The sequence below is a fragment of the Haliotis cracherodii genome, unplaced genomic scaffold (assembly GCF_022045235.1).
Source record: "Haliotis cracherodii isolate W230 unplaced genomic scaffold, xgHalCrac1.p SCAF_12, whole genome shotgun sequence".
Taxonomy (NCBI): Eukaryota; Metazoa; Mollusca; class Gastropoda; order Lepetellida; family Haliotidae; genus Haliotis; species Haliotis cracherodii.
Genome location: NW_027266267.1, coordinates 3,305,865 through 3,325,580, shown reverse-complemented (window position 1 = coordinate 3,325,580; position 19,716 = coordinate 3,305,865). Strand labels below are relative to the sequence as shown.

Genomic DNA, 19,716 nt, shown 5'->3' with positions numbered 1-19,716 from the left:
GCATAAACATGCTGGTGTGTATGGTCCGCGTCACATGTTTACTGGGTGTGTTTTAGCATTCTCCTTGAGCATTACATGCATAAACATGCTGGTGACAGCACACGCTGGTGTGTAGGGTCCGCGTGACATGTTTACTGGGTGTGTTTTGACTCACGCCTCATTGCCTAGACATGCAATGCCTTTGGCTAGACAGGCATTACAATTGGCTAGACAGGCGATACCATTGGCTAGACAGGTAATGCCATTGGCTAGACAGGCAATACAATTGGCTAGACAGACAATACCATTGGCTACACATGCAATACCATTGTGTAGTCAGGCAATACCTTTGGCTAGACAGGCAATACCATTGTGTAGACAGGCAATACCTTTGGCTAGACAGGCAATACAATTGGCAAGACAGACAATACCATTGGCTAGACAGACCATGCCATTGGCTAGACATGCAATGCCATTGGTTGTATGTGCAGTACCATTGGCTAGAAATGTAATACCATTAATTAGGCAGAAAATGCCATTGGATAACAGGCGATACCTTTGGCTAGACAGGCAATTTAATTGGCTAGACCGGCAATGCCATTGGCTAGACAGGCAATACCATTGGCATCACATGTAATACCTTTGGCTGGACAGACAATACCATTGGTTAGACAGGCAATACCATTACCTTGACAGGCAATACCATTACCTAGACAGGCAATACCATTACCTAGACAGGCAATACCATTGGCAACACAAGTAATACCTTTGACTGGACAGACAATACCATTGGTTAGACAGACAATACCAGGTAGATGTCCTCACTAGATCTGGTGTATATTGTCGCACATTCTGTTAGCTTAACATGCAGAATATCTAGTCGGATTTCTTGAAGAATTTCTTGACGAATTATGCAACATTAACCATAACCTGTTTGGAATTTTGATGGGAATTGTCCAGGTTGTAACTGCTTGTAAGAAATTCTCCCAGCATGGGCCCTCTGCCCCTCCCATACTCAGGATAAGGCTATTATCCCAGGTGTGTTACCGACAACGTCTTGTTGTCATTATCCTGATTATCCTGATTATCCTGTGTGCTGTCATGCAGATCATAACAAGCGCGTTTGTCAGACTTTGTCACAGAGCATCTGTCAGTCAGTGGCGGGGTCAACTGCTATCTTAACCATGTTAACAAGGGCGGCCAATTAGTTGTGTCTCCCGAGCCTGGGACTCACCAGGAATTCCCGGGACACAAGTCGGGATTGTTCCATCTCCGGCTGAGTGGAATTGATTTGAATGTCACTTGGTTTTATGGTAATTGATTTCCGTTATTACCGTGAGACAACTGTAGCGTCTCTTTGAGAACAGAATTGATGTTTTTCTCATAAATCCAGCATCAAGACAGACTGATACCTTACGGCTAACATCAATATTAACATGATCAACATCAACAACATTGTTAACAACCACAACCATCATTGTTAACATCATCAACATTGTTAACAACCACAGCCATCATTGGCAACAACATCAACACCAACATCAACAACATAATTAACACCAACATCATCAACAACCACAACCATCATTGGCAACAACATCATCAACAACCACAACCATCATTGTCGAGATGGCAAAGTGTCTGTCACTACCAACTTGAAGACTTTCTGATGCACAGTTGAGTACACAAAGTATGTGATCTTGACTACCAGGTCCGGGGCCCGTGAAGATCCAGGGCAGAACAGGTCTTCAGCAACCCATGCTTGCCCTGAAAGGCGAATATGCTTGTCGAAAGAGGCGACTTATGGGATCGGGTGGTCAGGCTCGCTGACTTGGTTGATGCATGTCATCGTATCCCAATTGTGTGGATCTTTGCTTATGATATCAATGACTGGATTGTGTGGTCCAGACTTGATTATTTACAGACCGCAGTCATACAGCTGAAATATTGCTGAGTGTGGTGTTAAACAACAAACAAACAAACAAGCAGACCATGGTCACATGGCTGCAATATTGCCAATTCACTGAGAGTATGGAAGTCAGGCTCCAAGCCAAGTCCACTGTCATACAGCAGGAATACTGCAGAGTGGGGCTCCAACTAACATCGTACTAGAATTTGCACTGAATTAAATTGTCATCATGGTAATTGTAAATATAACATATGTTACATAGTAAAAAAACCAGAATAAATGTAAATATTGAAGGTGTTTCCTGTTGACACGCAGCTCTGAACATGTTTGGGATTCTGGATAACCACCTGTTGCTGCGCATCAAAAGGAATTCATATTGTAAAATATCAGCGACAAAAACCTTCAGTGTGTTTTTCCATGTGTTTAAAAATCTGTGGTTTGATTGAAATGTTTTAATAGCTCTCTGCAGCTGCTCCGTCTGTTCCTTGTGGCGGGGAAGTAGTTCAGCCTCGTCCACATCAACACAGTTGCAGATCAGTCCAGTTTCTAGGACATCCACGAATTGCATCCAAAATGTCCAAAGTATTTTTTCACCTTTGGTGATGATATTGAAGACTATCCCAGTCAGAGCTTATGACATCATGTCAATGCCCTGACACCATTTGTTCCTAGCGATGTTAGTGTGGCCGAGAGCATTGGTCTGATACACTATGCAGGGATTTCTGTGGACTACGGAAGTGCAGGTTGAAGGCAGCATCCCACTGATAACCAAGGCCTGGTCCTTGGGGACGGAGGGAGAGGTAGGGGGTGTCCTCTATAGCTGTAGTCACTCTGACCCACAAATAAGTGTTTGTGTGTGGTGGGGTGGGGTGGGGTATCCTCTATAGGTGTAGTCTCCCTGACCCACAGATAGGTGTGTGTGTTGGGTTAGGGGTGAGGGAATCCATTTCTACAGAGACCTGCCTCCTCTTTAAACACTAAAACAGTAACAGGTTTAGTCTCACTGACCCACGAGGGGGGTTGGGGGGGGGCCTACTTACAACATTCATGCCAGTTTTTATGACCTGAAGTTAAAAATAGCCAGGATATGAGCAGATCCACCCAATCAGACCAGCTGCTAGCCTTGCCCCAAGGCTGTACTGAAAGAAAAGTCCATGAATGTGTCGTAATTCTATCCTCCTCATTGTCAAGTCTAGACACATGGACTCCAGTCTCTCATAGGGACAACTTGTTCTTATTATTTACATAATCTAGACATAATGATGTGAGCTAGTAATTAATGCCTAAGAGACTGTGCAAGTCTAACGGACTGTGTGCACTGGGGCTGCTGCATGCAGAGGGAGGGCCAGCTCAACATGTTTTTCTACTTGTGAGGAAAGGTTAGTTGTAGACTCCCTCTGTCAAGACAGCCTATAGTCTGTTCCAGTTTAGTGACCCCTCACTGAGCATCGCTCCCAGTTTGCATCAAGCTTGTCATAATTCTTAAACCTTACAGACCCAGGTGAAAATACTACACAGCCTTAGAAATTGGCTCTAGTCCTGTAGCTCTTGCAGTTAAGGTATCATAAGGAAGAGTAGAAATGTGCCATATTTAGGGGTTTTGCTTTTTGTTATCGTGTTAAACATGTTAGATTCTACCCCCGAGTAGTAACTTTCAGTATCCCCATCGCTTCTAACAATGCTTGATATGGCTCACGTTACTATGGTGATATGAGAGAATGTCGTTGATGTTTATCCCATGAAAGCTGTAACATTGCTTGTCGTGAGGGCGCTGTGAAGACAGGCAATGTGTCCTTAATAAGCAAGCCACTTAATGTTTCATAGTTTTTTCTTGTAACCATGGCGATGAGTGGCAGTAGAGGATTGCTCCAGTCCACGTCAGACCACCACATGAGTCTGTTATATGTGTCATTGAAACCTGTGATTGTGGGTTTGAATCACCGTTATATAACTGGAATATTGTTCAAAGCTGCTTTAAACCCGACACACTCACTCACTCTTGGAAAGGTGGAACTTGTCAGCGTCTGTCTGATGTTCTTGGACAGTTCCCAGGTCAGATTCTGACATCCAAGTGATTAGAGTCATGCCTATGTACAGAATGTGCTCAATACAGGACGTCAGTCTGTAAATGGTCACATCTTTACAGACAAGACTTGGAGCAGCATCCTATGTAAAACTGGATGCTTATGTGAGCTTATTCAGCATTGCAACTAGCCAGCATGACGGGTCTGTCGCGACTCTGACAGGAGGCCTGCTTGTGTTGAGCTGGTGACATTTGTCCTGAACGTCTGTCATTCCTCCCAGCAAACAAGAATACATTACCTGACTGGCTTTGGATCTTGCCATAGCTAGGTTGTATTTCTTGCTGGTTGCTGTGCCTGGCTTCTTGCTGTGTGCCTTACTGAATGCTGTCTTACTTAGAAAACTGTCTCATTTATTGTGATTTAAATTGAATGTTTATTTTTCAAAGAATCTGAAACACAGGTACATTGTTAGGAAACTCAGAAACATCTGTACTTAGCAAGTCAGCTTCTTGGCTTCTTGCCCTGTTTCCGTGCATTTGTCCTGGGTAGACAGATTTGTCTATACAGAGAGAGGTGGTGGATAGCCTTGCTCCAAGACTGTATAGAAATATAAGTCCATGGATGTGTAGAAATTCTATCCTCCTAATAGGCAAGTCTAGATATGTGGACAGTACTCCTTTCTCTTATAGGGACAACCTGTTCTATGTGGACAGTTCTCCTTTCTCTTATAGGGACAACCTGTTCTATGTGGACAGTTCTCCTTTCTCTTATAGGGACAACCTGTTCTATGTGGACAGTTCTCCTTTCTCTTATAGGGACAACCTGTTCTATGTGGACAGTTCTCCTTTCTGTTTTAAGGACAACCTGTTCTATGTGGACAGTTCTCCTTTCTCTTATAGGGACAACCTGTTCTATGTAGACAGTTCTCCTTTCTGTTATAGGGACAACCTGTTCTATGTGGACAGTACTCCTTTCTCTTATAGGGACAACCTGTTCTATGTGGACAGTTCTCCTTTCTGTTATAAGGATAACCTGTTCTATGTAGACAGTACTCCTTTCTCTTATAGGGACATCCTGTTCTATGTGGACAGTTCTCCTTTCTGTTATAAGGACAACCTGTTCTATGTGGACAGTTCTCCTTTCTGTTAAAGGAACAACCTGTTCTTAGTGCTTACATAATCTACAAATTATGATTTAAACTAATACTGGTAATTAATGTCTTAGAGACTTGTGCAAGTCTAGGTGGTGGCAGACAGGAGCAGATAAGTCTACAAGTTCCTAGAAGAATATCATGTATGGAGTAAGTGCTACAATGTTCCCTCATTATTCCGCCCTTCAATATAACACTAACTCGGTTATAGCGCACATGGCTCCTAAAATTTACTAACATTTTTAATAAACTCCAATGACACAATGTTTTCCCCCATCTCAGAAAACATTATCAGCTGATCACTGCGATCACGTAACACAGGAAATATCAGTCAACAATTCCGACACAATTTGATCCTATTATTATGATATCTGGTAATAAAAAGATTGTTCATTGTTTGTCTGGACTAATGTTTGCAATATATTTGATTAATTATTATTCCCCCTGCATATAATTCGGGGGGATGTATCGATCAGCCAGTCTGTGTGTCCGTCTGTCAGTCTGTTCATTTCCTTTTCCGGGCAGAACTCGAAAACCCTTCAGTGTATTTGATCGAAATCGAAGTTGTGCCTTTTGATTTTAAGGAATTTTTGATATTTACATATTCCACCTTTGCCATGGCAACAAGTTGGATTTAAGTTTTAAGATAGGGTGGGTTCACTTATGGAGTATAACAAATAAACTGTTAAATATTTCCTTGCCAAACATTGCATGTCTATATATAAAGTTCATACTGAACTGGTGCCATTTGATATTAAGGAGTTTTATAGAAATGTTTATTTTAGAATTTCCATTTCAGCTATTTTGACATGGGCTAACAGAAATGTTGGTCAGTTACCTGGTTTGGGACCATAACGTGTTAAAATGGGCGGGGGATATAGATGACTTCGTCAACTATACGCTTGTTTAGTTATTGATTCTTGAAATTCGTCATTTGTTTGCATAAAAAAACCCACAGAAACACACTTGTTTTACTTTCCATTTCATATGGATGCGACCATGGTGGATCTTTTGTTGGTAAATGTTTTCAAGAACATTCAACTCTTGACTCATTACATACAGAATTGCACATTTACTAGTGGTGACTTTACAGACAGCTGCTGGGGGAATTGTCATCTTTCTGATGACTCTTGTATTAAAAATGACCTTCAATAATAAAAATAATGGAAAAGATGGCTTATGAACTACAGATAAGCGCACATGCAAGTTTCACGATACGTATAGGATCGTGGGTAAGGTATCGTGATACTTATCAGATCGCACAGTTGGTGTATCGGCCAAATGCAACTCGAAATGAATGCGACGCCCACTCCTCTCAAGCAGCAGTGGATTTATATCTTAAGAAAATGTCCTCTGTCACGTTTACCTCACCTTAATCCAACCTTACATTAATCCAATCACACACCAAATAGCACCGGTTTTTAGCGCTGAGTAGAGTACTTCCACTAAAACAATACATGCGCGCTGGCTCGTGTCGGCCTTTGACGCAGTCGCAAAGAACAAAGACACTGCGTTGTGTGGATGGCGTCTGTCTGGACTTGCAGATGTGATCAGTGATGACCTAAGTGAGTAGAACTCTTGTCTTGACCCCTGCAGTGACGATTCACAGGATGTAATTAGTGTTTGAATGACATTGTTTATATACTTGTTACAAGTGCTGCTCAATAAACAGTGATGTGGAATACATAGTTGCTTGTTTTCAGCGTATGTCTAAGTTGGTATTTCTGTTATCCAAAATGTCTTATTGTCGATATAAAAGCGATGTTTAATAATGCGAGCAAATACCACTCGCATTTTTCACATTTTATTCACGCTCACGTTAATTTCAAGATTTACGGTAGATCACACAAGTGAAGTTGTCAAGCAGGATATAAACTTTCAACAAGATCTGCTTATCCCAAGTGCACCAACTGTTGATGTGTATTGATCCTACAAGGAAGTAGTGTTGTGTGTGTGGAGGAAGTAGTGGGGAGATAAGACCTCAATAATGAGGTGTCGTTGAAGCCGGTGTATAACAGTGATACTACAGGGTGGGGCCCTGTTTATACACATACTTCACCGTAATGACTGGCGGCCAGTTCATTCTCCTCTCCCCCCCCTCCAGCCCCCAGGGTGTTCATGTCGGGGGAACTTCAGATGTGTGACATTCTCCTCTCCTTCCCCCAGCCCCCAGGGTGTTCATGTCGGGGGAACTTCAGATGTGTGACATTCTCCTCTCCTTCCCCGAGCCCCCAGGGTGTTCATGTCGGGGGAACTTCAGATGTGGGACATTCTCCTCTCCTTCCCCCAGCCCCCAGGGTGTTCATGTCGGGGGAACTTCAGATGTGGGACATTCTCCTCTCCTTCCCCCAGCCCCCAGGGTGTTCATGTCGGGGGAACTTCAGATGTGTGACATTCTCCTGTCCTTCCCCCCACCCCCAGGGTGTTCATGTCCAGGGAACTTCAGATGTGGGACATTCCCATCATGTTTGGTTTCAGCCAGGAGTAATGGGGCAGGGTGTCTTGTTCTCCTCACTGGAAAACAGCAAATAAACCAAGCGTTTACAACAGGAGTTGGAGTCGTAGGAAAGAATAACCTAACATATGTCATTGCTTCGTTGCTATTGGTAACTGTTTGATATCAGTTTATTGTTCAACCTCATTTTGGATGCAAGTATTTATGATTCATTATTCTATTGTGATTAAGTCCAACACTGGGTCATGACTGGATGCTCATATCAATAATTCAATTTCCGATATATCTGAGCTCAGCAGTCCGAGTCTATATTTACCATGAGTTGCCTTGTCCAGTGTATAATGTCAACCTGTCTCTGCCGGTCTCAATTACTAATGCAATATTTCAACTGTGACATTTCCTCTGTGTTCTCACATGCCAGGTCAGGGCGACCACGGCAACCGCTCAACAGTAACCATGGCAACACTAGTTGCCATGGCAACCACTCCCAATCCAGTAACTATGGCAACCACTTAATACTGTCTCCATGGCTACCACTCGCAATACCATCACCACGGAAACTGCTCACAATACAGTCACCTTGGCAATTGTAGCTGCATTCATGGACCCCATGTTTATTCATTCTTGGACCCTCATGCTTATGCATTTATGGACCCCACATTTATGCATTCATGGGCCCTTGTGTTTATGCATCCATGGACTCCACATTTATGCATTCATGGACCCTCATGTTTATGCATTCATGGACCCTCATGTTTATGCATTCATGGACCCCATGTTTATGCATTCATGGACCCTCATGTTTATGCCTTGACCTCTAAATGTATGCATTCATGGACTCCATCTTTATGCATTCATAGACCCTTGTGTTTATGCATTCATGGGCTCCACATTTATGCATTCATATACCCCATGTTTATACATTCATGGACCCTCATGTTGATGCATTCATGGACCCTCATGTTTATGCATTCATGGACCTTCATGTTTATGCATTCATGGACCCTCATGTTGATGCATTCATGGACCCTCATGTTTATACATTCATATACCCCATGTTTATGCATTCATGGACCCTCATGTTGATGCATTCATGGACCCTCATGTTTATGCATTCATGGACCTTCATGTTTATGCGTTGACCTCTAAATGTATGCATTCATGGACTCCATCTTTATGCATTCATAGACCCTTGTGTTTATGCATTCATGGGCTCCAAAGTTATGCATTCATGGACCCCATGTTTATACATTCATGGACCCCATGTTTATATTCATGGACTCTCATGTTAATGTATTCATGGACCCTCATGTTTGTATTCATGGACCCTCATGTTTATGCATTCATGGACCCTCATGTTTATGCATTCATGGACCTTCATATTTATGCATTGACCTCTAAATGTATGCATTCATGGACTCCATCTTTATGCATTCATAGACCCTTGTGTTTATGCATTCATGGGCTCCACATTTATGCATTCATGGAATCCATCTTTATGCATTCATAGACCCTCATGTTTATGCATTCATGGACCCTCATGTTTATGCATTCGTGGACTCCATGTTTATGCATTCATGGACCCTCATGTTTATGCATTCGTGGACTCCATGTTTATGCATTCATGGACCCTCATGTTTATGCTTTAGTGGACTCCATGTTTATGCATTCATGGACCCCATGTTTATATTCATGGACTCTCATGTTAATGTATTCATGGACCCTCATGTTAATGCATTCATGGACTTTCATGTTTATGCATTTGTGGACCCCATGTTTATGCATTCATGGACCCCATGTTTATATTCATGGTCCCCATGTTAATGCATTCATGGACCCCATGTTTATGCATTCATGGACCCCATGTTAATGCATTCATGGACCCTCATGTTTATGCTTTTATGGACCCCATGTTAATGCATTCATGGACCCTCATGTTTATGCATTTATGGACCCCATGTTTATGCATTCATGGACCCCATGTTTATGCATTTATGGAACCCATGTTAAAGCATTCATGGACCCCATGTTTATGTATCCATGGACCCCATGTTAATGCATTCATGGACCCTCATGTTTATGCATCCATGGACCCCATGTTAATGCATTCATGGACCCTCATGTTTATGCATCCATGGACCCTCAACATTTATGACTGAAGTTACCAAACACATGTGTGACAGATTTATCGATATTCCTTGAATATCAAAGTGGGAGATGATGGTAGACATACCCTGGCTTAACTCTGCAGCCCGCACCTCATTCTTGACAGGGACAGAATGATAAGTCAGCTGTACGTACATATTTTGAGGACATTTAAATTGTGTAGATAATAGATAATAGGCTTGAACCATACACCAACTGTGAGATCCGATACGTATCACAATACTTTACTCACAATCCGATATGTATCACGATACTTGTATGTGCTCTTATCTGTGGTGCGTAAGCCATCTTTTTCATAGAGAGGATGGTCAAATACCTGGCACACTGACGAATTACCGATTCACCGTTGGCAGTGTCAAGTATGGCACAACAAATGAAAATATGTATGTTTTCACTATTAACTTGCACTACTGATAAGTGTTCACATTTAGGGTCAAAATCAATATTTTTTGCTTAGAGTGCGACTGTGATCGATACTTGTATTGAGAAGTAAAAAATCATGATCCACCAGTGCATCGGTGTATCGCCCCACAACGAGTAGATAACAGTTTACTTTGGGCACCAGTGTCATCCTGCCTCTCTCGGGACTTACCATTCGCTTAAAAGAGTCGGAAAACATGGGGATGTCCGCGTACTTCACAGACATCGACAACTGTCTATTACGTGTGAGATTTAGAGAGGACCGATAGCTGGTGTGTGAAATGACTTTCAAGATGGCCAAACATTTGCCATGAAAGGTTAAAGTAGTTTCAGTGTCAGTCCCCGCAAACAGCATATCCAAACCGCCGTGTCCTGAAGCCCTGTGTCCACACTCAAGGGCTTGTGCTACACGACCACCACCTCACCACAGCATCAACCCACCTCACTCTCACTCACCCACCCACTCTAAGCGAGCCACTCATTCTTCCGCAACACGATTAACGATAACTGTCAGGTTGGTTTTTGTTCTTCAAATAAACTTTCAGCAACTGTCAGCTAAAAGGAAAAATGGACTCCCATCTTCGAGATACCGACTGCCTCCTCTATTAGCTAGCTGCAGTACCTGTTTCTGATGGCTTTATCTGACACATCAAAGACTCCCAGTCCCCCCTCCTCCCCCTCCCTCCTGGCCTGCAGCAAGGTGACTCACTGCCACCTACTGTATTCGCTATGTACTGAGCTACCGCTGATTACCTTCGTGGTCTCCACCTTCCTCATCCCCTGGGTTTAGCATCTAGCCGATGGGACTACACTGCAATCTACTTTACAGATGTATCAAGTATCATCTGTTTTCTGGTGTATTGGGTAAGAAGGTTGAAAAAATATAACAAGGTTTTGTATTATTTGTATTGTTTAACCTAAAGTATACACAGAAATTCATTCACAAGCGATGTTTCCCTTTGAAATTGATTGACAAAACAGTGGAAACACAAAAGTGAACTTCTTCTCACATTGTCATCTCTCTGTGGCCAAGATGGTAGCAAATGACCATGCTGGCTTTGATGTGGTAATATTTACTTGCATGTACATTGTGTTTGTTGTTTAATGCAACACTCAGCAACCTTCCAGCTACATGACCATGATGACAGCAGTCTGTAAATAATCAAGTCTGGTCCAGACAATCCAGTGATTGATATCATGAGCATCAATCCATGCAACTGGGATACGATGACATGCATCAACCAATTCAGTGAGCATGACCACCGGATCCCTGCTATGCTGGTCGTAAGAGGCGACTGATGGGATCGGGTGGTCAGGATCGCTGACCCTATCCTAATTACGTTGATCGATGCTCATGATGTCAATCACTGGATTTCTGGTCCAGACTTGATTATTTACAGACCCCAGTCATACAGCTGAAATATTGCTGCGTGCGGCGTTAAACAACAATAGGCAAACAAACAAACAAACAGACCATGGTGACATGCAATATTGCCGTTTCACTGAAAGTATCGAAGTCTGGCTCCAAGCCAAGTCCAATGGATCATCATTCAACCTTGACCAAGTCCAGTGGATCATCATTCAACCTTGACCAAGTCCAGTGGATCATCATTCAATCTTGACCAAGTCCAGTGGATCATCATTCAGGATAGACACAATTTTTTATGGATAACAACTTCTTTAATACTGTAAAAGGCGACGTTTCGGTATAGATCCTTATATCGTTGTCAAGCAAGACAGTCTTGCTTGACAACGATATAAGGATCTATACCGAAACGTCGCCTTTTACAGTATTAAAGAAGTTGTTATCCATAAAAAGTTGTGTCTATCTTGTCATCCGTCAACTTCTAAGTAATGCCTATCAAACAATTTGATCATCATTCAACCTTGCCCAAGTCCAGTGGATCATCATTCAACCTTGACCTGTAGCACCATGACATCAAAGGATGAACAATTTTTATTGCTTGACTTCTGTCAACTCTGAGAGAGTATTTAAGTCCTAAACAAAGTTAGGATATCAGTTGTGAGATGGATTTTTGTTGCTGGGAGGTCGGAGGTCAATATTTGGCCCTCAGTCAGCAACAAATGACAGTTAATATTTACAAATGTGATGAAACTCCCATAGGCTTACAATAGTCTTAGCGCTAAGATCGCTTTGTGCAAGTGGGCCCAGGACCAGTAGAGAAGAGGATCTCATGCTGTGTGGTACATTATTCTTGTGAACATGTTGAGCCTCTGAATTTAAAAAATAAGGCCTGACTGAAATCCCAATTCTGAAACAAATAATGAATTTATTTCCCCAATTTGCTGGCCAGGGGCACTTTGTTCACATGGCTACATCAGAGATGAAACCCTGAATGAACAGCGGTGGTTGATGTGTTTATACTCCGAGATAATCAGATCTGCCGTGCCCTGGGGGTGTGTGAGGTTTGCTCCTAGCTAACTGAATGTATAGTTGTCATTAGGGATATCACAGGGACCCTAGACTAACATTTAGTCTCTGAAATCTTATATTACACAATATCCATCTTGACTCCAAAAATAAAAAAAAATTCCCTCTGCATGCTGATTTAGAGCTAGCTTGAGCTGGCTAGACTTGCTTTTGTATGCATATCTAAATTATTATTTTTTCATAAAATAAATATATTCCACGGTCATGGTGCAGGACTACAGGGACCCCTTGACTGTCACTTAGTGTAGGTTTTGTCAGACTCTCATGCTGTCTCAATTCTCAGTTTTGAGTGAGTGAGTATGGTTTTACGCCGCTTTTAGCAATATTCCAGCAATATCACGGCGGGGGACACCAGAAATGGGCTTCACACGTTGTACCCACGTCGGGAATTGAACCCGGGTCTTCGGCGTGACGAGCAAATGCTTTAACCACTTGGCTACCCGACCGCCCCTCACAGTTTTGAATACTTTTGTCATACTTTTTATCCCCCAGCATACAATCATTTCCTTTTCTGGGGGAGAACTCGAAAACCATTCAGTGTATTTGATCGAAACTTGGCAAATCTATCAGTCACCTACTGAAGTGTTGCCTTTTGATATTTTGGGATTTTTCGAATTTTTATTTTTAATTTTTTTTATGGAAAGAGGTTGGACGTAGACTCCATTGGGGATGGGGTTCGTTCCCGGGGCAGAATTCGAAAACCATTCAGTATATTTGATCAAAACTTGAAAGATATATCAGTCACATGCTGAAGTGGTGCCTTTTGCTATTTTGTATTTTTTAAATTTTGGTGGACAAGGACACGATTGCTAGTTTTGCGAATAATTTTGTGCGACTTGTTTTTGGTTTCTGGAGCATAACTCGAAAACCGTTCTATATTTTTCAACAAAGCTTGGCAGATATATGAAACAGATCCTGATGTGGTGCCTTTTGTTATTTGCGGATTTTTGGCATTTTTCTTTTTCTTGTTTTCCATGGAAACAATTTGGAAACAAAGGTAGTGGTAGGTGTCGTTTCCGGAGCACAACTTGAAAACTGTGAAAGACTTGTCATACTAACCTGGTACATGTATTAAAGGGCTGAAGTGGTGTTTTTTGTTATTTAGGAATTTAAGAAAAGAAATAAAATTCCTATTTCCATGGCAACGAGTTTGTCTTGGGCTCTGTTCATAGTATGAAAACACGAATACACAATGCCATGGGAGCCGTGCCAATTTACACTTGTCAGGGGGTACTCAAAGTACGTGATCTAGACTACCAGTTGTCGGACTTTCATTTTTGGAAGCCTCGGTGGCTGAGTGGGTTAGATCGCTGACTTTGTGTGCTGGCAATTAGGTGCCTCACCCTGGCAGGTGTGGGTTCGAATCCCGGACGGGACTCAACCCATGAAAGTACTAGAATCTGTACTTAACTAAGAAAGTGTTATCCCAAATATAACATTAGTTACATCTGTTCGTAGTAGTGTTTTTGTCCAGACCATATCTCTAAAACTGATATGTATTCTTTCATGACACTTTGCACACACAAAGACCAGTTTGCCTTTTGCTACTTAGGGGTGTTTAGAAGAAAAAAAAGTCTGTTTCCATGGCAACAACTTTGATTTTGACTGTTCATATTGGTGTGTACCTGATATAGAAATACAAAGTTTCGAATCCCAATTCCATGGTATTGTTTTGATAGCACAATAACTACTGTCGTATACGGACAGACAGATTAGAGAGAAATACTCTCATCAAGTTGGACCTAATGTGACAGTCAGATGATTTGTGCTTTCGAATATGTTGAGGCCTGGGGGATTGTCATCTTCTGATGACTCTTGTATATATATTCATAATGGTGTATGGAATTAGTTAATGATGTTGTTTGCTGTGTTTGTTTCAGACTGGTACAAGGCTGTGCAGGGCCTCATGTCTTGTGCTGTGGCGTGTGCTCTCATCTCGCTCTTCATCGGCCTCTTCTCCCTCTGCTGCAGCTGCAAGTGCTGCAACCCCCACCAGGCTGCAGGCGCTTTCATCAACCTCACCTGTAAGTAACTACAACCTCACCTGTACACAACTTCACCTTTACACCACAACCTCACCTGTAATTACACCACAACCTTACCTGTAAGTAACCACAACCGCACCTGTACACAACTTCACCTGCACACCACAACCTCACCTGTAAGTACACCACAACCTCACCTGTACGAACACCACAACCTCACCTGTACGAACACCACAACCGCACCTGTACGAACACCACAACTTCACCTGCACACCACAACCTCACCTGTAATTACACAACAACCTCACCTGTACAAACACCACAACCTCACCTGTACGAACACCACAACCTCACCTGTAAGTACACCACAACCTCACCTGTACGAACACCACAACCTCACCTGTAAGTACACCACAACCTCACCTGTACGTACACAACAGCCTCTCCTGTACACCACAATCTCACTTGTAAGTACACCACAACCTCACCTGTACGTACGCCATAACCTCTCCTGTACACCACAATCTCACCTGTAAGTACACCACAACCTCACCTGTACAAACACCACAACCTCACCTGTACGAACACCACAATCTCACCTGTACACCACAATCTCACCAGTAAGTACACCACAACCTCACCTGTATGTACACCATAACCTCTCCTGTACACCACAACCTCACCGGTAAGAACATCACAACCGCACCTGTAATTACACCACAACTTCACCTGTACGAACACCACAACCTCACCGGTAAGTACACCACAACCTCACCTGTACGTACACCACAACCTCTCCTGTACACCACAATCTCACCTGTAAGTACACCACAACCTCACCTGTACTTACACCATAACCTCTCCTGTACACCTCAACCTCACCTGCAAGTAACCACAACCTCACCTGTACACAACTTCACCTGTACACCACAACCTCACCTGTAATTACACCACAACCTCACCTGTAAGTACACCACAACCTCACCTGTAAGTACACCACAGCCTCACCTATAAGTACACTACAACCTCACCTGTACACCACAACCGCACCTGTAAGTACACCACAACCTCACCTGTACGTTCACCACAACCTCACCTGTAAGTACACCACAACCTCACCTGTACGTTCACCACAACTTCACCTGTAAGTACACCACAACTTCACCTGTACACCACACAACCTCACCTGTAAGTACACCACAACCTCACCTGTACGTTCACCACAACCTCACCTGTAAGTACACCACAACCTCACCTGTACGTTCACCACAACTTCACCTGTAAGTACACCACAACTTCACCTGTACACCACAGCCTCACCTATAAGTACACTACAACCTCACCTGTACGTTCACCACAACCTCACCTGTAAGTACACCACAACCTCACCTGTACGTTCACCACAACTTCACCTGTAAGTACACCACAACTTCACCTGTACACCACAACCGCACCTGTAAGTACACCACAACCTCACCTGTACGTTCACCACAACCTCACCTGTAAGTACACCACAACCTCACCTGTACGTTCACCACAACTTCACCTGTAAGTACACCACAACTTCACCTGTACACCACAGCCTCACCTATAAGTACACTACAACCTCACCTGTACACCACAACCTCACCTGTACGTACACCACAACCTCTCCTGTACGAACACCACAATCTCACCTGTAAGTACACCACAACTTCACCTGTACGAACACCACAACCTCACCGGTAAGTACACCACAACCTCACCTGTATGTACGCCATAACCTCTCCTGTACACCACAATCTCACTTGTAAGTACACAACAACCTCACCTGTACGTACGCCATAACCTCTCCTGTACACCACAACCTCACCTGTACGTACACCACAACCTCTCCTGTACACCACAACCTCACCGGTAAGTACATCACAACCTCACCTGTAATTGCACCACAACTTCACCTGTACGAACACCACAACCTCACCGGTAAGTACACCACAACCTCACCTGTACGTACACCACAACCTCACCTGTACACCACAACCTCACCTGTAATTGCACCACAACTTCACCTGTAAGTACACCACAACCTCACCTGTACGTACACCACAACCTCACCTGTAAGTACACCACAACCTCACCTGTAAGTACACCACAACCTCACCTGTAAGTACACCACAACCTCTCCTGTACACCACAATCTCACCTGTAAGTACACCACAACCTCACCTGTAAGTACACCACAACCTCACCTGTAAGTACACCACAACCTCACCTGTAAGTACACCACAACCTCACCTGTAAGTACACCACAACTTCACCTGTAAGTACACCACAACCTTACCTGTACGTACAACACAACCTCACCTGTAAGTACAGCACAACCTCTCCTGTACACCACAACCTCACCTGTGCGTACACCACAGCCTCACCTGTAAGTACACCACAGCCTCACCTGTAAGTACACCACAACCTCACCTGTAAGTACACCACAGCCTCACCTGTAAGTACACCACAACCTCACCTGTAAGTACACCACAACCTCACCTGTAAGTACACCACAACCTCACCTGTAAGTACACCACAACCTCTCCTGTACACCACAATCTCACCTGTAAGTACACCACAACCTCACCTGTACGTACACCACAACCTCACCTGTAAGTACACCACAACCTCACCTGTAAGTACACCACAACCTCACCTGTAAGTACACCACAACTTCACCTGTAAGTACACCACAACCTTACCTGTACGTACAACACAACCTCACCTGTACGTACACCACAACTTCACCTGTAAGTACAGCACAACCTCTCCTGTACACCACAACCTCACCTGTGCGTACACCACAGCCTCACCTGTAAGTACACCACAACCTCACCTGTAAGTAGACCCCAACCTCACCTGTACGCATACCACAACCTCACCTGTACGTACACCACAGCCTCACCTGTATTTACACCTTAATCTCACCTGTTGTGTGTGTGTATCAACAGTAACTGTTGGTGTGTGTGTGTGTGTTAACAGTAGCTGTTGTGTGTGTGTATCAACAGTAACTGTTGGTGTGTGTGTGTGTGTTAACAGTAGCTGTTGTTTGTGTGTGTTAACAGTAGCTGTTGTGTGTGTGTGTCAACAGTAGCTGTTGTGTGTGTGTGTGTCAACAGTAGCTGTTGTGTGTGTGTGTCAAGAGTAGCTGTTGTGTATGTGTGTCAACAGTAGCTGTTGTGTGTGTGTGTTAACAGTAGCTGTTGTGTGTGTGTGTTAACAGTAGCTGTTGTGTGTGTTAACAGTAGCTGTTGTGTGTGTGTGTCAACAGTAGCTGTTGTGTACCTCTGTGTAACTCTCCCTCTTCCTGTTTCAGTCCTGCTCCTGGCAGCAGGTATCTGTGTGTTCGGGGCCAAGGCGCACATGGACGAGCGTGCGCAGGTAATGGCAGACGCCAACTCAAAGGACCCTCTCTTCAGCTGGAGCTTCTGGTGTGCTGTCGGTGCGACTGGGATGTCCCTCATCTCCAGCGTCCTCTACTTCTGTGTGGGGCGCGCCGACGACTACTCATGCTGAGGAGGTCGCCATGTAGGTCAAGGTTGGGAGGTCAAGGTCTGAAGGTCAAGTTCGACGTTCGGTGACCTTTGTCATCTGGGCTGCCTTCCACCGTGACGGGGATAACGTTCTTCCAACAGCTAACAAAACTATAGTTTTTTAAACAGATTTTAACTGAAATTTGACATTTTACCCATTTGACAGCTCAAAGAATATGGGGATGTGATTTCGTTGTGGAGATTCACAAACATACCCTGACTTTAAACGCACATCAAACTGTGCTACTTGTATTTATCTAAACACTCATGTCTTCACTGTTGTAAGCCTGGCATTGTCCAGCAGACCGCGTGGCTGTGGAGTGATCGGATGGAGCACAGGTCTAGTAGACCTGGTGACAGAGTATCTAGTGTATGTCGGGTCCACGGAACATGATGGTCAACAGTGGGGATAGATTCCATGTGTAGCTGAAGCCCTAAGCAAAAGTCAAGTAAAATGAATTTCTGTCTGAGGAGGACAGTCTGTACAAATTGAAAATACCTCCCACTGTTTCCTAGTTGGGCACTCATGTGTCTGCAGCTTGGGCTCGACACCAGGTGTCTGGAGGGTGGCGGGTAACTGGCTCATTGTGTCTCCTTGTGCATGGAGGACAAGGAGACACATTGACTGGTGGTGTCTCACACTGGTGTCTCACGCTGGTGTCTCACGCTGGTGTCTCACACTGGTGTTAAGAGAAGGGTCACAGTGTCTCACGCTGGTGTCTCACGCTGGTGTCTCACACTGGTGTTAAGAGAAGGGTCTCGGTGTCTCACACTGGTGTCTCATGCTGGTGTCTTACTCTGGTGTATCACGCTGGTGTTAAGAGAAGGGTCACAGTGTCTCACGCTGGTGTCTCACGCTGGTGTCTTACTCTGGTGTCTCACACTTGTGTATCACGCTGGTGTCTCATGCTTGTGTATCACGCTGGTGTCTCACACTTGTGTATCACGCTGGTGTCTCACACTGGTGTTAAGAGAAGGGTCAGGGTGTCTCACACTGGTGTCTCACGCTGGCGTCTCTCGCTGGTGTCTCACCCTAGTGTCTCACCCTGGTGTCTCACCCTGGTGTCTCACGCTGGTGTCTCACACTGGTGTCTCACACTAGTTTTTCATGTCAACAAGCACCTGGTGCAAGTTAAATCACGTTCCTTCAATCAAGCACTGTGTACCACTCCGTCACAACACGATGTTGCCACTCCCACGGTGTACATGTCCCAGACAGTGTATTCAGCAATACACGACAAGGGGGAATCCAGCATTTATAAAAGGAGGAGTCCTAAATAACAAAATCCTCTCTCAGATAATTTTACTACCTTCAACATCCTACATTTGGTTTTCAAAAAGGGATATCCAGACCCCACTGGACACCCCCACCCCACCCTGCACCCGCCCCTGGATCCGCCCCTGGATCCGCCCCTGGATCCGCCTATGCACGAACACATGGAGCAAGTGACATCTGCATCCTGTAATGGCCTGTTTGCCTGGAGTCATCATAACAACATGACACCTACACGTCACTTGTGCTGCCTGACATATACTTCTCAGATCAAGTTAAGGACCTAATTTTTTGTCAGTAATAGATAAGAAATACAGCAGTTTTTGTCATCCACTGTGATGCA

General features: G+C 43.9%; 1 protein-coding gene across 2 annotated transcripts in view; it reads left to right on the top strand.

Annotated features, from left to right (window-relative positions):
• The window catches only part of LOC139458129 (lens fiber membrane intrinsic protein-like), a 35,110-nt gene extending 15,604 nt beyond the window's left edge, over nt 1-19,506 (top strand). For both annotated transcript variants that reach the window (XM_071239435.1, XM_071239434.1), the window contains exons 3-4: nt 14,436-14,579; nt 17,884-19,506. In XM_071239435.1, coding sequence (XP_071095536.1) covers nt 14,436-14,579; nt 17,884-18,083 — 344 coding nt within the window. In that variant the 3' untranslated portion in view covers nt 18,084-19,506. The remainder of the gene's footprint in view (nt 1-14,435; nt 14,580-17,883) is intronic.
• Nucleotides 19,507-19,716: the final 210 nt, after the last annotated feature.